Source organism: Halichoerus grypus, chromosome 9 (assembly GCF_964656455.1).
Source record: "Halichoerus grypus chromosome 9, mHalGry1.hap1.1, whole genome shotgun sequence".
Classification (NCBI taxonomy): domain Eukaryota; kingdom Metazoa; phylum Chordata; class Mammalia; order Carnivora; family Phocidae; genus Halichoerus; species Halichoerus grypus.
The window spans coordinates 120,783,273-120,802,559 of record NC_135720.1 but is presented as its reverse complement, the minus strand read 5'-3'; the positions used below and the strand labels follow the sequence as shown (position 1 = coordinate 120,802,559).

Here is a 19,287-nt window from a genome sequence, read left to right as displayed (position 1 = left end):
GCAGTGTGGACGGAGGGGAGCTGTTTGATCGCATCATCGATGACAACTACAATCTGACTGAGTTTGACACCATCCTGTTCATCAAGCAGATATGTGAGGGCATAAGACACATGCATCAGATGTATATTCTCCATTTGGATCTGAAGGTACAGCGTGTTCTATTTGGTATGAAACCCCTTCCACCCTCCCCTCCTGTGGATCAGTGGGCCCCGTCAGATACTATATGCCAGCTTGGGGAATTTATGCTGTTATGAGTTACATATTCGGGAATTAATGAAAACCTGGATTTTTAGTGTCATCTCCCCGTTCCTGGCTTCCACCACCCCCTAATATTTGCATATCTCCACCTTCAGAGACTCTATTCAGATTCTTGTAACTTGCCTGTGTGAAAGGGATCCATATGGGAGATGCTTTCCCTAAAAGTTTAGAATTAAAACCACCACCACCACCACCACCACTACCACCACCATGGTATCCTTGCTGTGTCCCCCTCATTTTTAGAATAAGTAGGTGGGAGGATTTTAGCTAACTCAGAATTCCCTCGTGGTAGCCAAGTTTCCCAGCTCTCCAAGCATCCTTAGCAGTCTCAAACTCTTTTAGGATGTGCTGGACTTTAGGGATTTGTTTTTCTGTGGGCATGCTAGAACACTGAGTAGGAACCTATGGCAGAATGGGATACAGGGCAGCCAGAAGGTCGGTGCTAAAATGCTTAGGAGCTGAGAAGGGTGGTGGGGGTGGGGCTGGCACCACGTTGGGCATGGTGGAGAACCTATGTGAGCAGTGGGGAGCCAAGCCACCTGCCTTTCTCATCTTATTTAATGACCCTTCCCTTTTGATCTCTCTCCCAGTATGAAGTGCCTAGAATTGGACTATACCTAGTTAGGACCAGTGAAAGACCCAAGCTCAATAACTCTGATCAGCTCTAATATCGGGGCTAAGTATCATAAATTGCCTCTTCTTGTGTGGCACAATCATTTTCTCATTTCCCTGTTTGCACAGCATGACCGTGAGATAAAATATATATTCTCTATAACATACCATCTATTGCAAGTCATCGGGGATTGTAGAGCTAAATAGATTTAACTTCCTTAAATTGGTTTCCATGGTCCTCTCTTCTTGTAACTTAGCTTCCCTCACTGCCTTGATTTATGTGTGCTACCTCTCCCATTCATGGGGCAGGAGGAAGTGATATATAAAAGACAAAGTCAGAAGTTGAAAATCATTAGCAAAGCCCTTGGCTTTGGAACTGTTTGATAATGTGTATTTCCATGGAGCATTTTCCTTGAGTGTAGATCTTCTGCAGATATCCCTAAAGGGATTTGACTGGCAACTAAAACTAGGACCTGACCTATCGTAAGTCAAACAGCTCTGTATGTGGCTTCATAACATTGATTGAGGACTTGCAATGGGCAATTTTAGTTATGGTTTGTAGGTAAAGATAATAGTAATTGCAACAGCTGGATGGGTCATTAAGGACCACTCATCCCTTGCAGAAAGCTCCTTGGAAGGAAAAGGGCCAAAAATATTAAGAGTGCTTGTCACCATGGAGGGGAGATTATAGGTGACTTAAAAATGAAAAATGGCCTCCTTTATATTTTTCTGTGTTTTGAAAATCTTATTCAATGAATATGCTTTCATTTCATAGTTAGAAAAAAATTAACTTTTTAAAGTGCCCTCAAAGCTGTAAACACATTTTTATGTCATAGTAGTCTTTGAGAATCAGACAGCTTTATTCATACCGATCAGTTATTTAAGCATGAAACCACATATTCTTATAGAATATCCACTTTATCAATAGCTTTTACTCATAGACACCAATTTTAGAGATATTTTAGAAAAGGGCTTCCAAAGACACTATGCCAACCAAATAGTCCATTGAATGTTGGTAAGGAGACTCTACATCATTTCATCCATTACTTCTTAGTTTCTGATCTCATTTGAACCTCCTCTCCACCCAGACAGGCAGGGCAGGGACAGCTGTGATCCCACATAAAGGATGGGACATGGGATCCTGAGGATTCAGAAACTTGGCTAAATGCACCCCAGCAAGAACTTGAGAGTTCCAAGCAATTCTTTGAAAACTTTATTTCTCTTTTATGGATGACCTAGACTTTAAATCAAATTTCCTATTTTTCTCAGACCTCAGTTTTTCTGACCTAACAAATACAGGCACACTTGTAAGACATTCCATAAACACTGAGTTGCAATGCTACTATCCACGTTTTCTCCCTCTACACCCCCCACCCCCAATTCTATCACCTTGACAGAGGGCAAAGTCTTAACCAGAGTCAAACTCCAAGGGAACACTTAGTCAAGGGTTTGGGCACTGAGAACAAACTCAGTAAAACTTTGGAATTGCTGAGAATGAAGAATGAACGAGAGGGAAGTCTTCCTTTTACACATGACTTTCTCACGGATTAAGTGCAAAGGGAAAATCTGGAGGTCAGCAGCGTTCCCGTTATATTACATCCTCGGTGTGACTGTTTAAAGGAATCAGGCCATTTCTCCTGGAGCTCATAAATCTTTGGGAAAGATATTCCTCCAAGAAGGGGAAATTCATACTTAATAATTTTAGGGGGGCAGATGTCAAGTCCGAGACAGCCTCCACCAGTCCGTTTGGAAGGTACTGAAGCAGGCTCCTTGTCTTTCTTCCCTCAAAGAGGCCCCTGCCTGAACTCACACATTATGGTAAACTGCAGAACCAGGGAGAGGGACAGGCAGGGTAATGCAAGGTTGGCAGGGTACCCACAACCTCATCCACCACAAAATTAAAGGAGAAAATACCCACACAGACAAGCCAGACCCAAAGTGAAAGGCCTGATATGTTTTTCCTGAGCATCGTTGTATTTTTAGTTGTGGTTCGAGGACAATTTGAGTGAATGATGGTTGTTTTCATTGCTAATGTGTCTCTTTCTCCTGGCAGCCTGAGAATATCCTGTGTGTGAATCGGGATGCCAAACAAATAAAAATTATTGATTTTGGATTGGCCAGAAGGTATGTGTATTTGGACATAGGTATATGAACGGAAGTAGTGAGCATGATGGTGCTTTTCTTTGCAAAGATAAATCTGATATATCTCTTGGTTTTAGACTCTCACTTAGAATTAACTTGACAAAAATTATATCCCAGCCTTACCTTGCTGACTTTGGAATTGGAATGTTTAGAGGTTTCTACGGTGTATCCAAGAAAAAAATAAGAAAACTTAAAAATCTCATACAGTGAAGTTATTAAATTTGAAGACATTAATTTAGAATTCATAAGTTTGTCTTAGTCTTTTATATTCGTTCTATCTGTAAAGAGAAGATTTACTTTAAAAATTGAGTAGTGTAAATGCGATTGCAAAGGGTTCTGGTACATATAAGCTTCTTAAGTGAACGAAGAGTTTATATGTGGACTTCAGTACATTAATGGTGAATATAAAATGGATGCAAATAATTGCATTTCATTTATTCATTAATGTGGGCTTACTCAAGCCATTGGCATGTCAAGGATTGTATCAGTTTTCTTTTTGTTGTGTTCTAGAATTCACGTGTTCTAATTATTCTCACCAGCTTTCCCCACCACTGTTTCAGATTATTAAGATTTTATAGTATGAATTACGACCCTTAAACTCCTGGAACTTTTTTTTTTTTTTACAAGTTTTTAACATTATTTCCTAAATACGCGATTTCCTTTAAAGCCTGTGTATTCAAAATTTGCTGTGTGGCTGAAGTTATTTTGTCTTATAGACTGCATCTTTTCAGTTTCTACGATTGTTGATGTTTGATCGACCCTCTCCATCCCTCCACTTTGTCTCCTGAATTCCAGATACAAACCCAGAGAGAAGCTGAAGGTGAACTTTGGAACTCCGGAATTTCTTGCCCCTGAAGTTGTGAACTATGATTTTGTTTCCTTTCCCACTGACATGTGGAGTGTGGGCGTCATTGCCTATATGCTGTAAGCAGATCTCCAGTCTCTCTGACACTTACACACAGGCATAATAGCCCAATTATGTCTTTTAACAAATAAATAACACCATGCCATGTTGAGTCACTTTCTAGGCTCTGTGAATCCTGGGGGTGAAAGGAGTAAATTCTTTCCCTGTGCATCACCTGAAAAAGTAAATGTATGTCTACTTGTAATCGCTTTAACTGTTAGGACACCACTGAATGCCCTAAAAGTAATTAAAAAGCAACTTGTGTCCTGATCTCCTAAAAGACGAAGGCTAGCCTTACTCCTCAGGGTGACCCTTTGGCGTTGGCCATCTGAGTGTGTGGCAGACTTTAGCAGCTGTAAATGCTCTAAAAAGGAAGTTGTGCTCTCCTTAGAGATTTCATATTTTAGGGGGGCTGCTGACTCCATGGCTGCAGGTGTTTCATTAGGGGCCAGGGTGGGGGAATGAAGCGTTTTCCTGATTGCAAAAATATATTATAAAATTATGTTTAATTATCCGGTTATTTGACTTCTCTCAGTTTTAAACGACAGAACCGAGAAAAAGCAACCTCTCTGTAAAGGGTTTGAAGCTACTTAAACGAGACTCGCTCTGGCTCCTCTGTCTTACAGACTGAGTGGCTTGTCTCCCTTCCTGGGTGACAATGACGCTGAGACCCTGAACAACATCCTGGCCTGTAGGTGGGATTTAGAGGATGAAGAATTTCAGGACATCTCGGAGGAGGCCAGGGAGTTTATCTCCAAGCTTCTGATTAAGGAGAAGAGGTAACCCAAGTTGGTTCCGGGCTCTGGAAGAAGGAGGGATAATAGGGAAGCATAGGCTAACCACAATTCGTGGAAATAATTCCCGAATTCTCTTTTTGACATCTCCAATGCCCATGCAAAGTTGTAAATGGAAAGAGTGTGATGCTCTTGACCTTGTTTACTAAGATCGTGGACTGGTTTGGTCAAGAGGCTTGAAAGGGGCTACAAAAACTTCCCTGCTTCTGCCTTTTGCAATAAGGCTCTAGCAATTAGGGGCTCTTGCTGGGCCTCAAAATGAAGGGTTTGGGATAAGTTATTTCCATAACCCCTTTCATATCTACAAAGCACATATCCGGTTCTGTGTAGCTGAACACTTAAGTATCATTTCATTTGAGAGCCTACTGTGGACCAGACGTTGCCAAGTGCTTTATAGACCTATCTTTTAACCCCCATCCATCTCCAAGAGGTGGGAATTATCATTATTATTTTATGGATGAGACTCTAAATAGTTTGCCCAAGATCATATGGCTAGTCAGTGGAACTGAGCGTCAAACACGTCAACCTTCCCCTAAGGCTGCCCACTTAACTGTTACATATTACACGGCCTTCTATTTTCTGTCATGCTAAAACCACGTTAGTTCAAAATTCAGCAGATGGAGGCGCCTGCGTGGCTCAGGCTGTTAACAATCTGCCTTCGGCTCAGGTCATGATTCCAGGATTCTGGGATTGAGCCTCACGTTGGGCTCCCTGCTCCCTCCCTCTGCCCCTCTCCCTCTGCTGATTCCCCTGCTTATACTCAGTCTCTCTCTCAAATAAATAAATAAAATCTATAAAAAAAATTCAGCAGATGAAAAAGAGTGACCTTGAAACATAAGGGCTTGCGTTTTAGAATTACAGGCAGGGGAAGGACATTGTGATTTAGTCAAAAACAGTTTCAGATGGTTTTATACCTAAAATGTAAAATGGTAAATGGTGTTTAAGATTTTCAAGGCCAACCATACTGAGCCTTGCTTCATTGTTTTATTATCTTTATGGCTTTTAAGTTATTAATAAACATGACCGTGAACAGATAGGAGGGTGTATTTGGGGGGAGGGGATTAAAGAAGCAACATGGGTCTGGAGCAGTACCTGAAACCAAGGAGGTGCTTTGTCGACAGTCTGCCAGGAAATGTGTCTGGGGCATTGAGAACACATGTGTAAAGTCAGACCCTGCCTTTAGGTACCCCATGGTCTAAGAGTAGAGATAGGTATTTCTTAAAAAGATAGAATACAATGCAGTTAATGCAAAGATAGAGTCTATTGAAAAGGGTCAGTCAGGACTGCATCCTAGAGGGTAAGGAGGACTTAGCCAGGCGGGGGGGGGGGGGGGGGAGGGGTCAGTGTGAGGAGAGGGCACTGCACAGACATGGGTTTTATCTTTAATGGAAAGGCACAACAGCTGATGTCACTATTATTATTATTATGTGTACATCACTGAACACCAGATGGAAAATGTCAACTCTATCACATCTTTGGTGGGTGAGATCTACACTTACTGAGAATCTATTCAACAGATCCACTTTTATGTGTTATCTGATTTAATATTCTGGATTAAATGAGGAAACAGGCTGAGAGCAGTCAAGCAGTCACATGGTTAGCATGGGGCAGAGTCCTAGCCATGCCTGGTGGCCTCCAGCGCCATGCCCTACTCACTCCTTTGGTCTGAGGGCTTCACTAATACGATCATGGAGTAAATTTCTGGGTACAAAAATAAACTCGAAATTCTATTAAAAAATTAATTATTAGTACTATGTTATTGTTAACTTTTTAATAGTCAGCTTTCAGAAGTTTGCATTACAGTGAAGAAATAATAATTTTTTGGCACGGTCAGCTTTTGGAATGCTTCTGGGGATTCAGTACTGAAAATCATGATATTCAACAAAACAGCACTTCCATCTGAGGTTGGTGGAGGTCAAGAGTTTCAAAAAAATTATATTTGCCTGTTTAAGGTCCTCCTAATGGTGATGTTGTCATCAAGTTACTAAACTTTCCATCATGGATTAAAGTAAAGGGTTATCATCTCTTCAAATCTTTTATTTATTTATTTATTTATTTATTTATTTATTTATTATAAATTTTTTTATTGTTATGTTAATCCCCATACATTACATCATTAGTTTTAGATATAGTGTTCCATGATTCATTGTTTGTGCATAACACCCAGTGCTCCATGCAGAACGTGCCCTCCTCAATACCCATCACCAGGCTAACCCATCCTCCCAACCCCCTCCCCTCTAGAACCCTCAGTTTGTTTTTCAGAGTCCACTGTCTCTCATGGTTCTTCTCCCCCTCCGATTTCCCCCCCTTCATTCTTCCCCTCCTGCTACATTCTTCTTCTTCTTTTTTTCTTTCTTAACATATGTTGCATTATTTGTTTCAGAGGTACAGATCTGAGATTCAACAGTCCTGCACAATTCACAGCGCTTACCAGAACACATACCCTCCCCAGTGTCCATCACCCAGTCACCCCATCCCTCCCACCCCACCCCCCACTCCAGCAACCCTCAGTTTGTTTCCTGAGATGAAGAATTCCTCATATCAGTGAGGTCATATGATACATGTCTTTCTCTGTTTGACTTATTTCGCTCAGCATAATACCCTCCAGTTCCATCCACGTCGTTGCAAATGGCAAGATCTTATTCCTTTTGATGGCTGCATAATATTCCATTGTATATATATACCACATCTTCTTTATCCATTCATCTGTTGATGGACATCTTGTCTCTTTCCACAGTTTGGCTATTGTGGACATTGCTGCTATAAACATCGGGGTGCACGTAGCCTTTCGGGTCCCTACTTTTGTATCTTTGGGGTAAATACCCAGTAGTGCAATTGCTGGATCATATGGTAGCTCTATTCTCAACTTTTTGAGGAACCTCCACACTGTTTTCCAGAGTGGCTGCACCAGCTTGCATTCCCACCAACAGTGTAGGAGGGTTCCCCTTTCTCCGCATCCCCGCCAACATCTGTCATTTCCTGACTTGTTAATTTTAGCCATTCTGACTGGTGTGAGGTGGTATCTCATTGAGGTTTTGATTTGGATTTCCCTGATGCTGAGCGATATTGAACACTTTTTCATGTGTCTGTTGGCCATTTGGATGTCTTCTTTGGAAAAGTGTCTGTTCATGTCTTCTGCCCATTTCTTGATTGGATTCTTTGTTCTTTTGGTGTTGAGTTTGATGAGTTCTTTATAGATTTTGGATACTAGCCCTTCATCTGATATGTCATTTGCAAATATCTTCTCCCATTCTGTCAGTTGTCTTTTGGTTTTGTTGACTGTTTCCTTTGCTTTGCAAAAGCTTTTTATCTTGATGAAGTCCCAATAGTTCATTTTTGCCCTTGCTTCCCTTGCCTTTGGCGATGTTTCTAGGAAGAAGTTGCTGCGGCTGAGGTCGAAGAGGTTGCTGCCTGTGTTCTCCTTTAGGATTTTGATGGACTCCTGTCTCACATTGAGGTCTTTCAACCATTTGGAGTCTATTTTTGTGTGTGGTGTAAGGAAATGGTCCAGTTTCATTCTTCGGCATGTGGCTGTCCAATTTTCCCAACACCATTTGTTGAAGAGACTGTCTTTTTTCCATTGGACATTCTTTCCTGCTTTGTCGAAGATTAGTTGACCATAGAGTTGAGGGTCCATTTCTGGGCTCTCTATTCTGTTCCATTGATCTATGTGTCTGTTTTTGTGCCAGTACCATACTGTCTTGATGATGACAGCTTTGTAGTAGAGCTGGAAGTCTGGAATTGTGATGTCGCCAGCTTTGCTTTTCTTTTTCAACATTCCTCTGGCTATGCGGGGTCTTTTCTGGTTCCATACAAATTTTAGGATTATTTGTTCCATTTCTTTGAAGAAAGTGGATGGTATTTTGATGGGGATTGCATTGAATGTGTAGATTGCTCTAGGTAGGATTGACATCTTCACAATATTTGTTCTTCCAATCCATGAGCATGGAACGTTTTTCCATTTCTTTGTGTCTTCCTCAATTTCTTTCATGAGTATTTTATAGTTTTCTGAGTACAGATCCTTTGCCTCTTTGGTTAGATTTATTCCTAGGTATCTTATGGTTTTGGGTGCAATTGTAAATGGGATAGACTCCTTAATTTCTCTTTCTTCTGACTTGTTGTTGGTGTATAGGAATGCCACTGACTTCTGTGCATTGATTTTATATCCTGCCACTTGACTGAATTCCTGTATGAGTTCTAGCAGTTTTGGGGTGGAGTCTTTGGGATTTTCCACATAAAGTATCATATCATCTGCAAAGAGTGAGAGTTTGACTTCTTCTTTGCCGATTTGGATGCCTTTGATTTCTTTTTGTTGTCTGATTGCTGTGGCTAGGACTTCCAATACTATGTTGAATAGCAGTGGTGATAGTGGACATCCCTGCCGCGTTCCTGACCTTAGGGGGAAAGCTCTCAGTTTTTCCCCATTGAGAATGATATTCGCTGTAGGTTTTTCATAGATGGCTTTTATGATATTGAGGTATGTACCCTCTATCCCTATACTCTGAAGAGTTTTGATCAAGAAAGGATGCTGTACTTTGTCAAATGCTTTTTCTGCATCTATTGAGAGGATCATATGATTCTTGTTCTTTCTTTTGTTAATGTATTGTATCACGTTGATTGATTTGCGGATGTTGAACCAACCTTGCAGCCCAGGGATAAATCCGACTTGGTCGTGGTGAATAATCCTTTTAATGTACTGTTGGATCCTATTGGCTAGTATTTTGGTGAGAATTTTTGCATCCATGTTCATCAGGGATATTGGTCTGTAATTCTCCTTTTTGATGGGGTCTTTGTCTGGTTTTGGGATCAAGGTAATGCTGGCCTCATAAAATGTGTTTGGAAGTTTTCCTTCCATTTCTATTTTTTGGAACAGTTTCAGAAGGATAGGTATTAATTCTTCTTGAAATGTTTGGTAGAATTCCCCTGGGAAGCCATCTGGCCCTGGGCTCTTGTTTGTTGGGAGATTTTTGATGACTGCTTCTATTTCCTTAGTGGTTATAGGTCTGTTCAGGTTTTCTATTTCTTCCTGGTTCAGTTTTGGTAGTTGATACATCTCTAGGAATGCATCCATTACTTCCAGGTTATCTAATTTGCTGGCATAGAGTTGCTCATAATATGTTCTTATAATTGTTTGTATTTCTTTGGTGTTGGTTGTGATTTCTCCTCTTTCATTCATGATTTTGTTGATTTGGGTCATTTCTCTTTTCTTTTTGATAAGTCTGGCCAGGGGCTTATCAATCTTGTTAATTCGTTCAAAGAACCAGCTCCTAGTTTCGTTGATCTGTTCTACTGTTCTTTTGGTTTCTATTTCATTGATTTCTGCTCTGATCTTTATTATTTCTCTTCTCCTGCTGGGTTTAGGCTTTATTTGCTGTTCTTTCTCCAGCTCCTTTAGGTGTAGGGTTAGGTTGTGTACTTGAGACCTTTCTTGTTTCTTGAGAAAGGCTTGTATTGCTATATACTTTCCTCTTAGGACTGCCTTTGCTGTATCCCAAAGATTTTGAATAGTTGTGTTTTCATTTTCATTGGTTTCCATGAATTTTTTAAATTCTTCTTTAATTTCCTGGTTGAGCCATTCATTCTTCAGTAGGATGCTCTTTAGCCTCCATGTATTTGAGTTCTTTCCGACTTTCCTCTTGTGATTGAGTTCTAGTTTCAAAGCATTGTGGTCTGAAAATAGGCAGGGGATGATCCCAATCTTCTGGTACCGGTTGAGACCTGATTTATGACCTAGGATGTGATCTATTCTGGAGAATGTTCCATGGGCACTAGAGAAGAATGTGTATTCCGTTGCTTTGGGATGGAATGTTCTGAATATGTCTGTGAAGTCCATTTGGTCCAGTGTGTCATTTAAAGTCTTTATTTCCTTGTTGATCTTTTGCTTAGATGATCTGTCCATTTCAGTGAGGGGGGTGTTAAAGTCCCCCACTATTATGGTATTGTTGTCGATGTGTTTCTTTGCTTTTGTTATTAATTGCCTTATATAATTGGCTGCTCCCATGTTAGGGGCATAGATATTTACAATTGTTAGATCTTCTTGTTGGAGAGACCCTTTAAGTATGATATAGTGTCCTTCCTCATCTCTTATTACAGTCTTTGGTTTAAAATCTAATTTGTCTGATATAAGGATTGCCACCCCAGCTTTCTTTTGGTGTCCATTAGCATGGTAAATGGTTTTCCACCCCCTCACTTTCAATCTGGGGGTGTCTTTGGGTCTAAAATGAGTCTCTTGCAGACAGCATATCGATGGGTCTTGTTTTTTAATCCAATCTGATAGCCTGTGTCTTTTGATTGGGGCATTTAGCCCATTTACATTCAGGGTAACTATTGAAAGATAGGAATTCAGTGCCATTGTGTTGCCTGTAAAGTGACTGTTACTGTATATTGTTTGTGTTCCTTTCTGGTCTATGTTGCTTTTAGGCTCTCTCTTTGCTTAGAGGACCCCTTTCAATATTTGTTGTAGGGCTGGTTTCGTGTTTGCAAATTCCTTTAGTTTTTGTTTGTCCTGGAAGCTTTTTATCTCTCCTTCAATTTTCAATGACAGCCTAGCTGGATATAGTATTCTTGGCTGCATATTTTTCTCATTTAGTGCTCTGAATATGTCCTGCCAGTCCTTTCTGGCCTGCCAGGTCTCTGTGGATAAGTCTGTTGCCAATCTAATGTTTCTACCATTGTAGGTTACATATCTCTTCTCCCGAGCTGCTTTCAGGATTTTCTCTTTGTCTCTGAGACTCGTAAGTTTTACTATTAGATGTCGGGGTGTTGACCTATTTTTATTGATTTTGAGAGGGGTTCTCTGTGCTTCCTGGATTTTGATGCCTGTTTCCTTCCCCAAATTAGGGAAGTTCTCTGCTATAATTTGCTCCATTATACCTTCTGCCCCTCTCTCTCTTTCTTCTTCTTCTGGGATCCCAATTATTCTAATGTTGTTTCGTCTTATGGTATCGTTTATCTCTCGAATTCTGCCCTCGTGATCCAGTAGTTGTTTATCTCTCCTTTTCTCGGCTTTTTTATTTTCCATCATTTGGTCTTCTATCTCACTGATTCTTTCTTCTGCCTCATTTATCCTAGCAGTTAGTGCCCCCATATTTGATTGCACCTCATTGATAGCCTTTTTGATTTCTACTTGGTTAGATTTTAATTCTTTTACTTCTCCAGAAAGGGTTTCTCTAATAACTTCCATGTTTTTTTCAAGCCCAGCTAGTATCTTTAAAGTGATGATTCTGAACTCTAGATCTGACATTGTACTAATGTCCGTATTGAGTAGGTCCCTGGCAGTCGGTACTACCTCTTGTTCTTTTTGTTGAGGTGATTTTTTCCGTCTTGTCATTTTGTGCAGAGGAGAATAGATTAATGAGAGAACAAAATGCTAGCAGGGTAGCAACGTCCCCAGAAAATATACTCTAAACAAATCAGAAAAGACCAGAAGCAGTGGGAAAAGAAAGGGAAAGAGAGAAAAAAGAAAAGGAAAGAAAGAAAGAAAAAAGAAAAAGATAAAGATAAAAACAAACAAAAGCAGAACAAAACAAAACAAAACAAAAACAGAATGTGATCAAATATGATCAGGCTGGATTATAGATCAGTGCCACACACTATATTTTGGGTGTATTTTGGTCTGTTAAAAGAAAGTCCCTCCCAAAATTTTAAAGAAAGAAAAACTTATATATGTACAAAAATAAGGGTTGATATGATGAAGGGATGGAATATGACTGTAAAGATGGAAATTATAAAAAATTTTAAAAAAGGATTTGATAAGTTGTTTGAAAAAAGAAAGAAGAGGATTAAAAAAAAAAAAAGAAAGAAAAAAGGGAGAGAATGTGATCAGGCAGGGGAGTAGAAAAAAACCATACACTAGAGATTTAGAGTATATTTTGATCTGTTAGAAGAAGCTATCTCAAGATTTTAAAGAGAGAACAACTTATATATATATATATATGCCAAAAATACGGGTAACTACTATGAAGGGATAGAATATGACTTTAAAAATGAAAAATAAAAAATTTTTTTTTTAAAAAAGGGATTGATAAGATGTTGGTTGAAAAAGGGAAAAAGAAAAATTCAAAAAAAAAAAAGAAAAAAGGAAAAAAGAAAAAAAGTTAAAAAAAATAATTAACTTTGAAAGACTAAAGAATCATGGTAAAAAAGCCATGAATTCTATGTGTAGTATTCCCCTAGCGCTGGAGTTCTGCCGTTCTCATTGATCGGTAAACTTGGTCTTGGCTGGCTGTTCTCCCTGATCTTCTGGGGGAGGGGCCTGTTGCCGTGGTTCCCAAATATCTTTGCCGGAGGCAAAATTGCCCCCCCCTTGCCGGTCCGGGCTAAGTAATCTGCTCGGGTTTGCTCTCCGGAGCTTTTGTTCCCTGCAAGCTTTCTGTACAGCTTTGGAGGCTGAGAGTGAAAATGGCGGCCTCCCAGTCTCCGCCCCGGAGGAGCCGAGAACTCGGGGTCCCACTCCTCAGTGAGCCCCCAGAGAAAAGCAGTCAGTCACTCCCGTCTCCCCGGTCTCCGGCCACACTCCGCGCTCACCTGGCCTGTGACCGCGCCTTTCTATCTGGCACCTGACCCCGGGTGGAGTCTCCAAACCCAGCAGATCCCCGCGGTGCGCTCCCGCACCTCTCCTCCCGGGGGAAGAAGGTGAGTCTCCCCGGATCTGTCGCTTGTTGGGTCCCTGCTAGAGGAGCGGTGGCCCGACTGTGCCGCGGATCACGGTTTATGGCAACCGCGAGCTGAGAGCCCGCGCCTGGGCTCCGTCTCTGCAGCCGGCTTCCCTGCTCCAGTACCTGGGAGCTCTGCCGCACTCAGGCAACCCCGGTCTTTCTGTGACCCCGAGGGTCCTGAGACCACACTGTCCCGCGAGGGTTCCACCCCCTACTTCGCCACCAGAGTGACGTCCCTCAGCGGAGCAGACTTCTAAAAGTTCCGATTTTGTGCTCCGTCGCTCTATCACTTGCCAGAAGTGGCCGAGGGAGGCCCCTCCCCCGCCGTCTATCCTCCCGAATAACGCCTCGGATTCACTTCTCCGCACGTCCTACCTTCCAGAAAGTGGTCGCTTTTCTGTTCAGAGAGTTGTTGCTATTCTTTTCTTCGATCTCCTGTTGAGTTTGTAGGTGTTCAGAATGGTTTGATCCCTATCCAGCTGAATTCCTGAGAGGAGACGAAATCCAGGTCTCCTACTCCTCCGCCATCTTGCTCCGCCCCCCTTATCATCTCTTCAAATCTTATACTTAAATGTTCGGTATCTGATGAAACAATTTTACTGAATCAGTCTACAAACTGAAGCTCCATGATCGTTGGAAACTACTTTCTTGATACAGTTTCAGAAGTAGACTCCAGATCGTTGCACTCACTTATAGTTTTTATTTTGAAAGGTTATTTGGTTTAATGTGGTAAATGTTAGCACACAAGACAAATTTATAAAACTTGGAATTAGAATATAATATAATCTTTATAATTCTTTCCCATGTTATTTTTTTAAATTGTATAAACGTTTGCTAGCTCAAAAGGATATAGTTTCTTTGTAAAGGTATCTAATGAACTCTCTCTCAGTACTTATATTAACTTTCATCTATTTAAGTATTCAAAACCTTTTTTTTTTTTTAAGATTTACTTATTTAATTTGAGAGAGAGAACAAGCGGGAGGGACAAAGGGAGAGGGAAAGAGAATCCCGAGCAGACTCTGCGCTGAGTGTGGTGGAGCCTGATGTGGGGCTCAGTCTTACGACCCTGATATCATGACCTCATCATGACTAAGAGTTGGATGCTTAACTGACTGTGCCACCCAGGAGCCCCCAAAATTTCTTAATTCAAAAGTTAGTGATACATATTATTCAAGAGTTTTAATATATAAATCACTTTTGCAATTATCAAGAATCATTTAGCATTTGGCTCTTGCAGTAGTTAAGTGTGCATTTGTTTTTCCACTGACTGATAAAAGTTCAATTCATGAAGCTCAAACATTGCATGAAAAATGGTTACTTGTATTGGAAAGTAGATGTTCCATTATGAACAAGAATTTTGAATTATTTGCCTCACTTGTCTTACTGCTGTTGTTACCCTGACTGGATTTGCTGGTAACCTACAATCATCAACGATAGTTCCAGAGGAGATAGAATTGCCTGTGAATTTGACATTTGACCATCTGGTCTCCCAAAGGCAATGGCCAGAGCTGGGGTGAATGACAGATTCAGGCCTCCTTGGTGTGTCTCTGCTAACAGCCTTCCACATTTCCCTTTAGTTGGAGAATAAGTGCAAGTGAAGCTCTCAAGCACCCTTGGCTGTCAGACCACAAACTCCACTCCAGACTCACCACACAGGTAACTGAGGCTTGTTGATTTTCCTCTCCTTTTCTAGCCAACCTTTGTCTTTTGATGATCAGAGGCTAGAAGCATTTTAGCCTCATATGGGGTTCTAATTCCATCTCTCACAGTCTTCCAATCTTGTGCTAGTGTTGAATTGCTTAAAATGCTTTTATTGAGCAGTTTGTGTTGTTTTTTTTTTAAATAAATGCTTCTTATGTTGTTTAGGAGATATTATTTTCAGCATAACTATTTATTACGTTTATTATTCAATCATTGTACTCATTATAAAATAAATTACATCACTGTACTATGCGCACACACATATAAAGTCTAGGATATATAAATATACAACATTTTGGCGAATATAGGTTAGTGTACATTCGGGATAAACATGTCTCCTTAAAACAGAACTTGGAATTTTAACATTGATGCTTACCTGGTTCAGTCTGCTCTGGCACCAAAAAACTGTAATACTAAGGTTGATCCAGATAGTATTATAAATATATGTGAAGGAGACTCTTACCAAAGACTGAATGAAGATGACCTAAATACTTGTGGTTTTTTTAATCTTTTTTTTTTCAAGTTTCTATTTAAATTCAAGTTAGTTAACATACGGTGTAATATTAATTTCAGGTGCAGAATTTAGTGATTCATCACTTATATTCGATACCCAGTGCTCATCACAACGAGTGCCCTCCTTAATCCCCATTCCCCATCTAGCCTATCCCCCACCCACCTCCCTCCATCAACGCTCAGTTTGTTCTCTATCATTAAGAGTCTGTTTCCTGGTTTGCCTCTCTCTCTCTTTTTTCCTTTTTTCCTGAGAACTTGTTGAAAATAATTGAGCCCCACACTCTGTGTTAACTTCGTACAATAAAATCCCTAATCTACTCTATTGCCTTAATTGCCATTTATGTTCCAACAGCCGCCTGTCCCTTCGGCACAGATTCCTTTCCTAAGCTTTAGATCCATATATCCCCCTGTGTACTTGACATTTCCACTTGGATCTTCTCAGTCCTAAACTGAACTCATCTTCCCCACCTCCCCTCGTCCTCTACCATCCTCCCAACCCCCCCCACCCCCACCCAGTGGCCTCAACCAGACCTCCGGGCTTTGCTGTTTCCTTCCTCCCCTCCATCTTCCCATCTCATATTTAATTTATCTCCAAGCTCTGTACATTATTTTCCCTAATTATTTCTAGAATCTGTCTAACCTTCTCCATCCCCTTGGTTATCCTGACGCATGACACCCCTCATCTGAATTACTATAACAGCCTCCTCCAGACTTTCTCCACCCACATCGCTATGGATTATACAAATAACACAGAATCAAAAGTGTAACATTTAAGTAACTCAACTAAACATTTAGGATGTTTAACTGGCCAAGATATATAGAGAGGCAATAAGCAATCTCTGCCTTCTGGCCTCATTGGGGAAGGTCTGACATGAGCATCTGTTAAGATGGCAACTGTCGGGCGCCTGGGTGGCTCAGTTGGTTAAGCGACTGCCTTCGGCTCAGGTCATGATCCTGGAGTCCCTGGATCGAGTCCTGCATCGGGCTCCCTGCTCAGCAAGGAGCCTGCTTCTCCTTCTGACCCTCCCCCCTCTCATGTGCTCTCCCTCTCTCATTCTCTCTGTCTCAAATAAATAAATAAAATCTTAAAAAAAAAAAAAAAAAGATGGCGACTGTCATGCCCTGGAGTCGTATGCGTTTGATACACTTTCATTTCCTCCATCTCTGCTCCCCATCCTCCCTCCTCCCCAGGGTTTTGGAATGGAGCTTTTTCACTGACCAACAAACCTTGGAATGACTATGCTTCAGGTACTCATTTTTTCCACATCCAGTTTTTATTGAAATTAACTTTACTTCTAAATTCAGCATCAGTACTAAGTTTTATTTGTGTCTGAATATACCTTTCCTTGATAATTGGTACTGATGTCAAGTAAAAATAGACTTTTTACCTAGTTGGTACGTCACCCAGACTACATAACCTGCTTATTAGGGTTACCAACCTATTTTGGGCCAATTTTCCACCAATGTATTTTTATCCAAGCTTATTGGTGTCCAAATACACTTTGACGTGGTAGGACAATATGGAAACCATGGCAGATAAATAATGACATTATACAGTTTAAAAAGTGCTTAAAATATTTTTAAAACCACGTAACAACAACAAAAATCACCTTTTTGTTATTTTATCCAACTGTTGGTAACTAGGTGAATAGATATTTCACAAATATCTATGAATGAAAAAAAAAACAAATTCCATTGTAGAAATCTAGTTAGTTATCATTAAAGTTATAATTATATGGCACTGTGCCAGGAACTGTTCCAACTGCTTTATAAAAATTAATTCATTTAATCCACATACCAATTATCTGAAACAGATACTGTTATTCTCTTCACATGGATGAGGAAACAGAGGATAGGGGTTAAGTACTTGTATAGGATCCCACCAGGTGAAAATGATGGAGGTAGCATCCCAGTGTAGACAGGCGGGCTCTGGAGTCTGGGCAGAGCTTCACCACTCTGCTGTCCTGCTGGATAATGGACAAAGGGGGCCTGATGATATTTTCAGAACTCTTTATGTACTGTACATTTTTGGTGTTACTGAAAGCCAGTATTCAAGCTTAATGTATTTTATTTTTCAATGAAATATTAAGACTAGATTTTTCCAGAAGATTCATTTTTGGAATGATCTTTGTTCCGATATGTTCTATAAAATCAGAATTTAACTTTATGTTGGGAATTTAAGTCTTATCCAAAACTATTTACTATTTAAATCTAATTTCTTTTTCAAAAGTCTTTCCTGAACTTTTATTTATCTCTTTTAATTGCTTCATGTTTAAAAGCACTTACCATTTCTTAACCACTAAGCCTGCCTATAACCAGTCAATAAATTTAAGGATTTTTTTTCCCCAGGAATTAAAGCCCTGTAGCTCTCTGCCTTCTGTATTATGCTCTTACATTTCCAACCATCCATATATAACCCATCTTCCATCAGAAACAGCTCTCAGCTGGAGTGGAACAAAGCATTCCGAAATTACAAATCTGTTAGAACTCATCAAGCGCCTACTGCAGACTTAATAAATGCTTTGGGCCTGGAGGAAGGAAAACTGAACAACTATGACATTGTTTCTTTTCTGCCAGAACTAATAAGCCTCTACCTTTCCTTCCCGTTTCCAGTTTTATGACCTTAGATCATGCCCTTTTTCCAATTTACTGAACTAATAAAATACCTTAGAACATGATATTTCACCTCTGTCCATCTGTTCTCTAATTCACCAAATCATTACTTCATTAATGATAACTCTGATCATCTTACTCCTTCACCAAAAATTCTTCAAGCGTTCCCCATCGTGCACACCAAACAAACCAACCCAGCAGTCCAGGCCTGCTCTGGCATGCCCTGGTCTCGGGTGTCTGGTCCTGTCTCTGCTACTGCTTCTAGATCAGCCCAAATCCTAGCAAGTGCCTGAGACCTACTTTAAAGGCCACCTCCTCTAAGACGGCCCTTCTCAATCCCCAAACTGGAGGTGCTTTCTCCATCTTCTTGGACTTCTCTTGTGGCACTTAAGTACTCTTGAAAACTTTTGGAAGAAGCAACATCTTTGTCTCAGTCTTGACTCTCATGCTTTGTCAACATGAATGTTTGTGGAAATGAGTTTTGACAAAACACACACGTGTAAAAATGAAGTGTCATCAGATGCCAAGCTCTCTGTTTCTGACCTGAGAGGAAAGGTAGTGATGACAAAGGAAAGTGGGAACATGCTCGAATTGTACCCTGAAGGTGGGTCAGTGTATCTGTCAGAGGGTCATGAACAATGTAGGCTTCTAGAACATCTCTCTAAGAGCATTTTCTACTCAGTAGCAAGTTATTGACTCTTTAGGTGTTCTCATATCAGAAGTTAGGAATGAAATGATAAAAAAAAAAGTTCTAATCCTTCTCCAAATGTCTTCTGGTTTCCCTAGAAGAAGAAGAATTGTTGCTCTAACGCAAAGAACCTTGTGACCAAATAATCCATGGAAGGCACCCATTTGAAAGGTTGGTCTTGGGTCTTTTCCTAAAGAGATGTTTTTGCAAGCCTTCAGAGAGAAAAGCAAGAAATAAGTCAAATGTGTGTTGCACTATGTGGGAAGCAGGGTGGTGTTTCTGCTGACAGGGAGGGCCCTGATTTTAGACTGCTGTGTGTGCAGCCTGGATCTGCCGTTTTCTAGCAGAAAAACCTGTTTCCTGATTTGTGGGTTGGGAATAGTCTTACTTCCTATGCTCGTTGAG

At 40.5% G+C, this 19,287-nt stretch overlaps 1 protein-coding gene across 1 annotated transcript in view; it reads left to right on the top strand.

Annotated features, from left to right (window-relative positions):
* The window catches only part of MYLK4 (myosin light chain kinase family member 4), an 82,687-nt gene extending 63,659 nt beyond the window's left edge, over nt 1-19,028 (top strand). Inside the window, exons 8-13 of the mRNA XM_078054420.1 lie at nt 5-146; nt 2,924-2,994; nt 3,808-3,936; nt 4,543-4,695; nt 14,945-15,023; nt 18,981-19,028. Coding sequence (XP_077910546.1) covers nt 5-146; nt 2,924-2,994; nt 3,808-3,936; nt 4,543-4,695; nt 14,945-15,023; nt 18,981-19,028 — 622 coding nt within the window. The remainder of the gene's footprint in view (nt 1-4; nt 147-2,923; nt 2,995-3,807; nt 3,937-4,542; nt 4,696-14,944; nt 15,024-18,980) is intronic.
* Nucleotides 19,029-19,287: the final 259 nt, after the last annotated feature.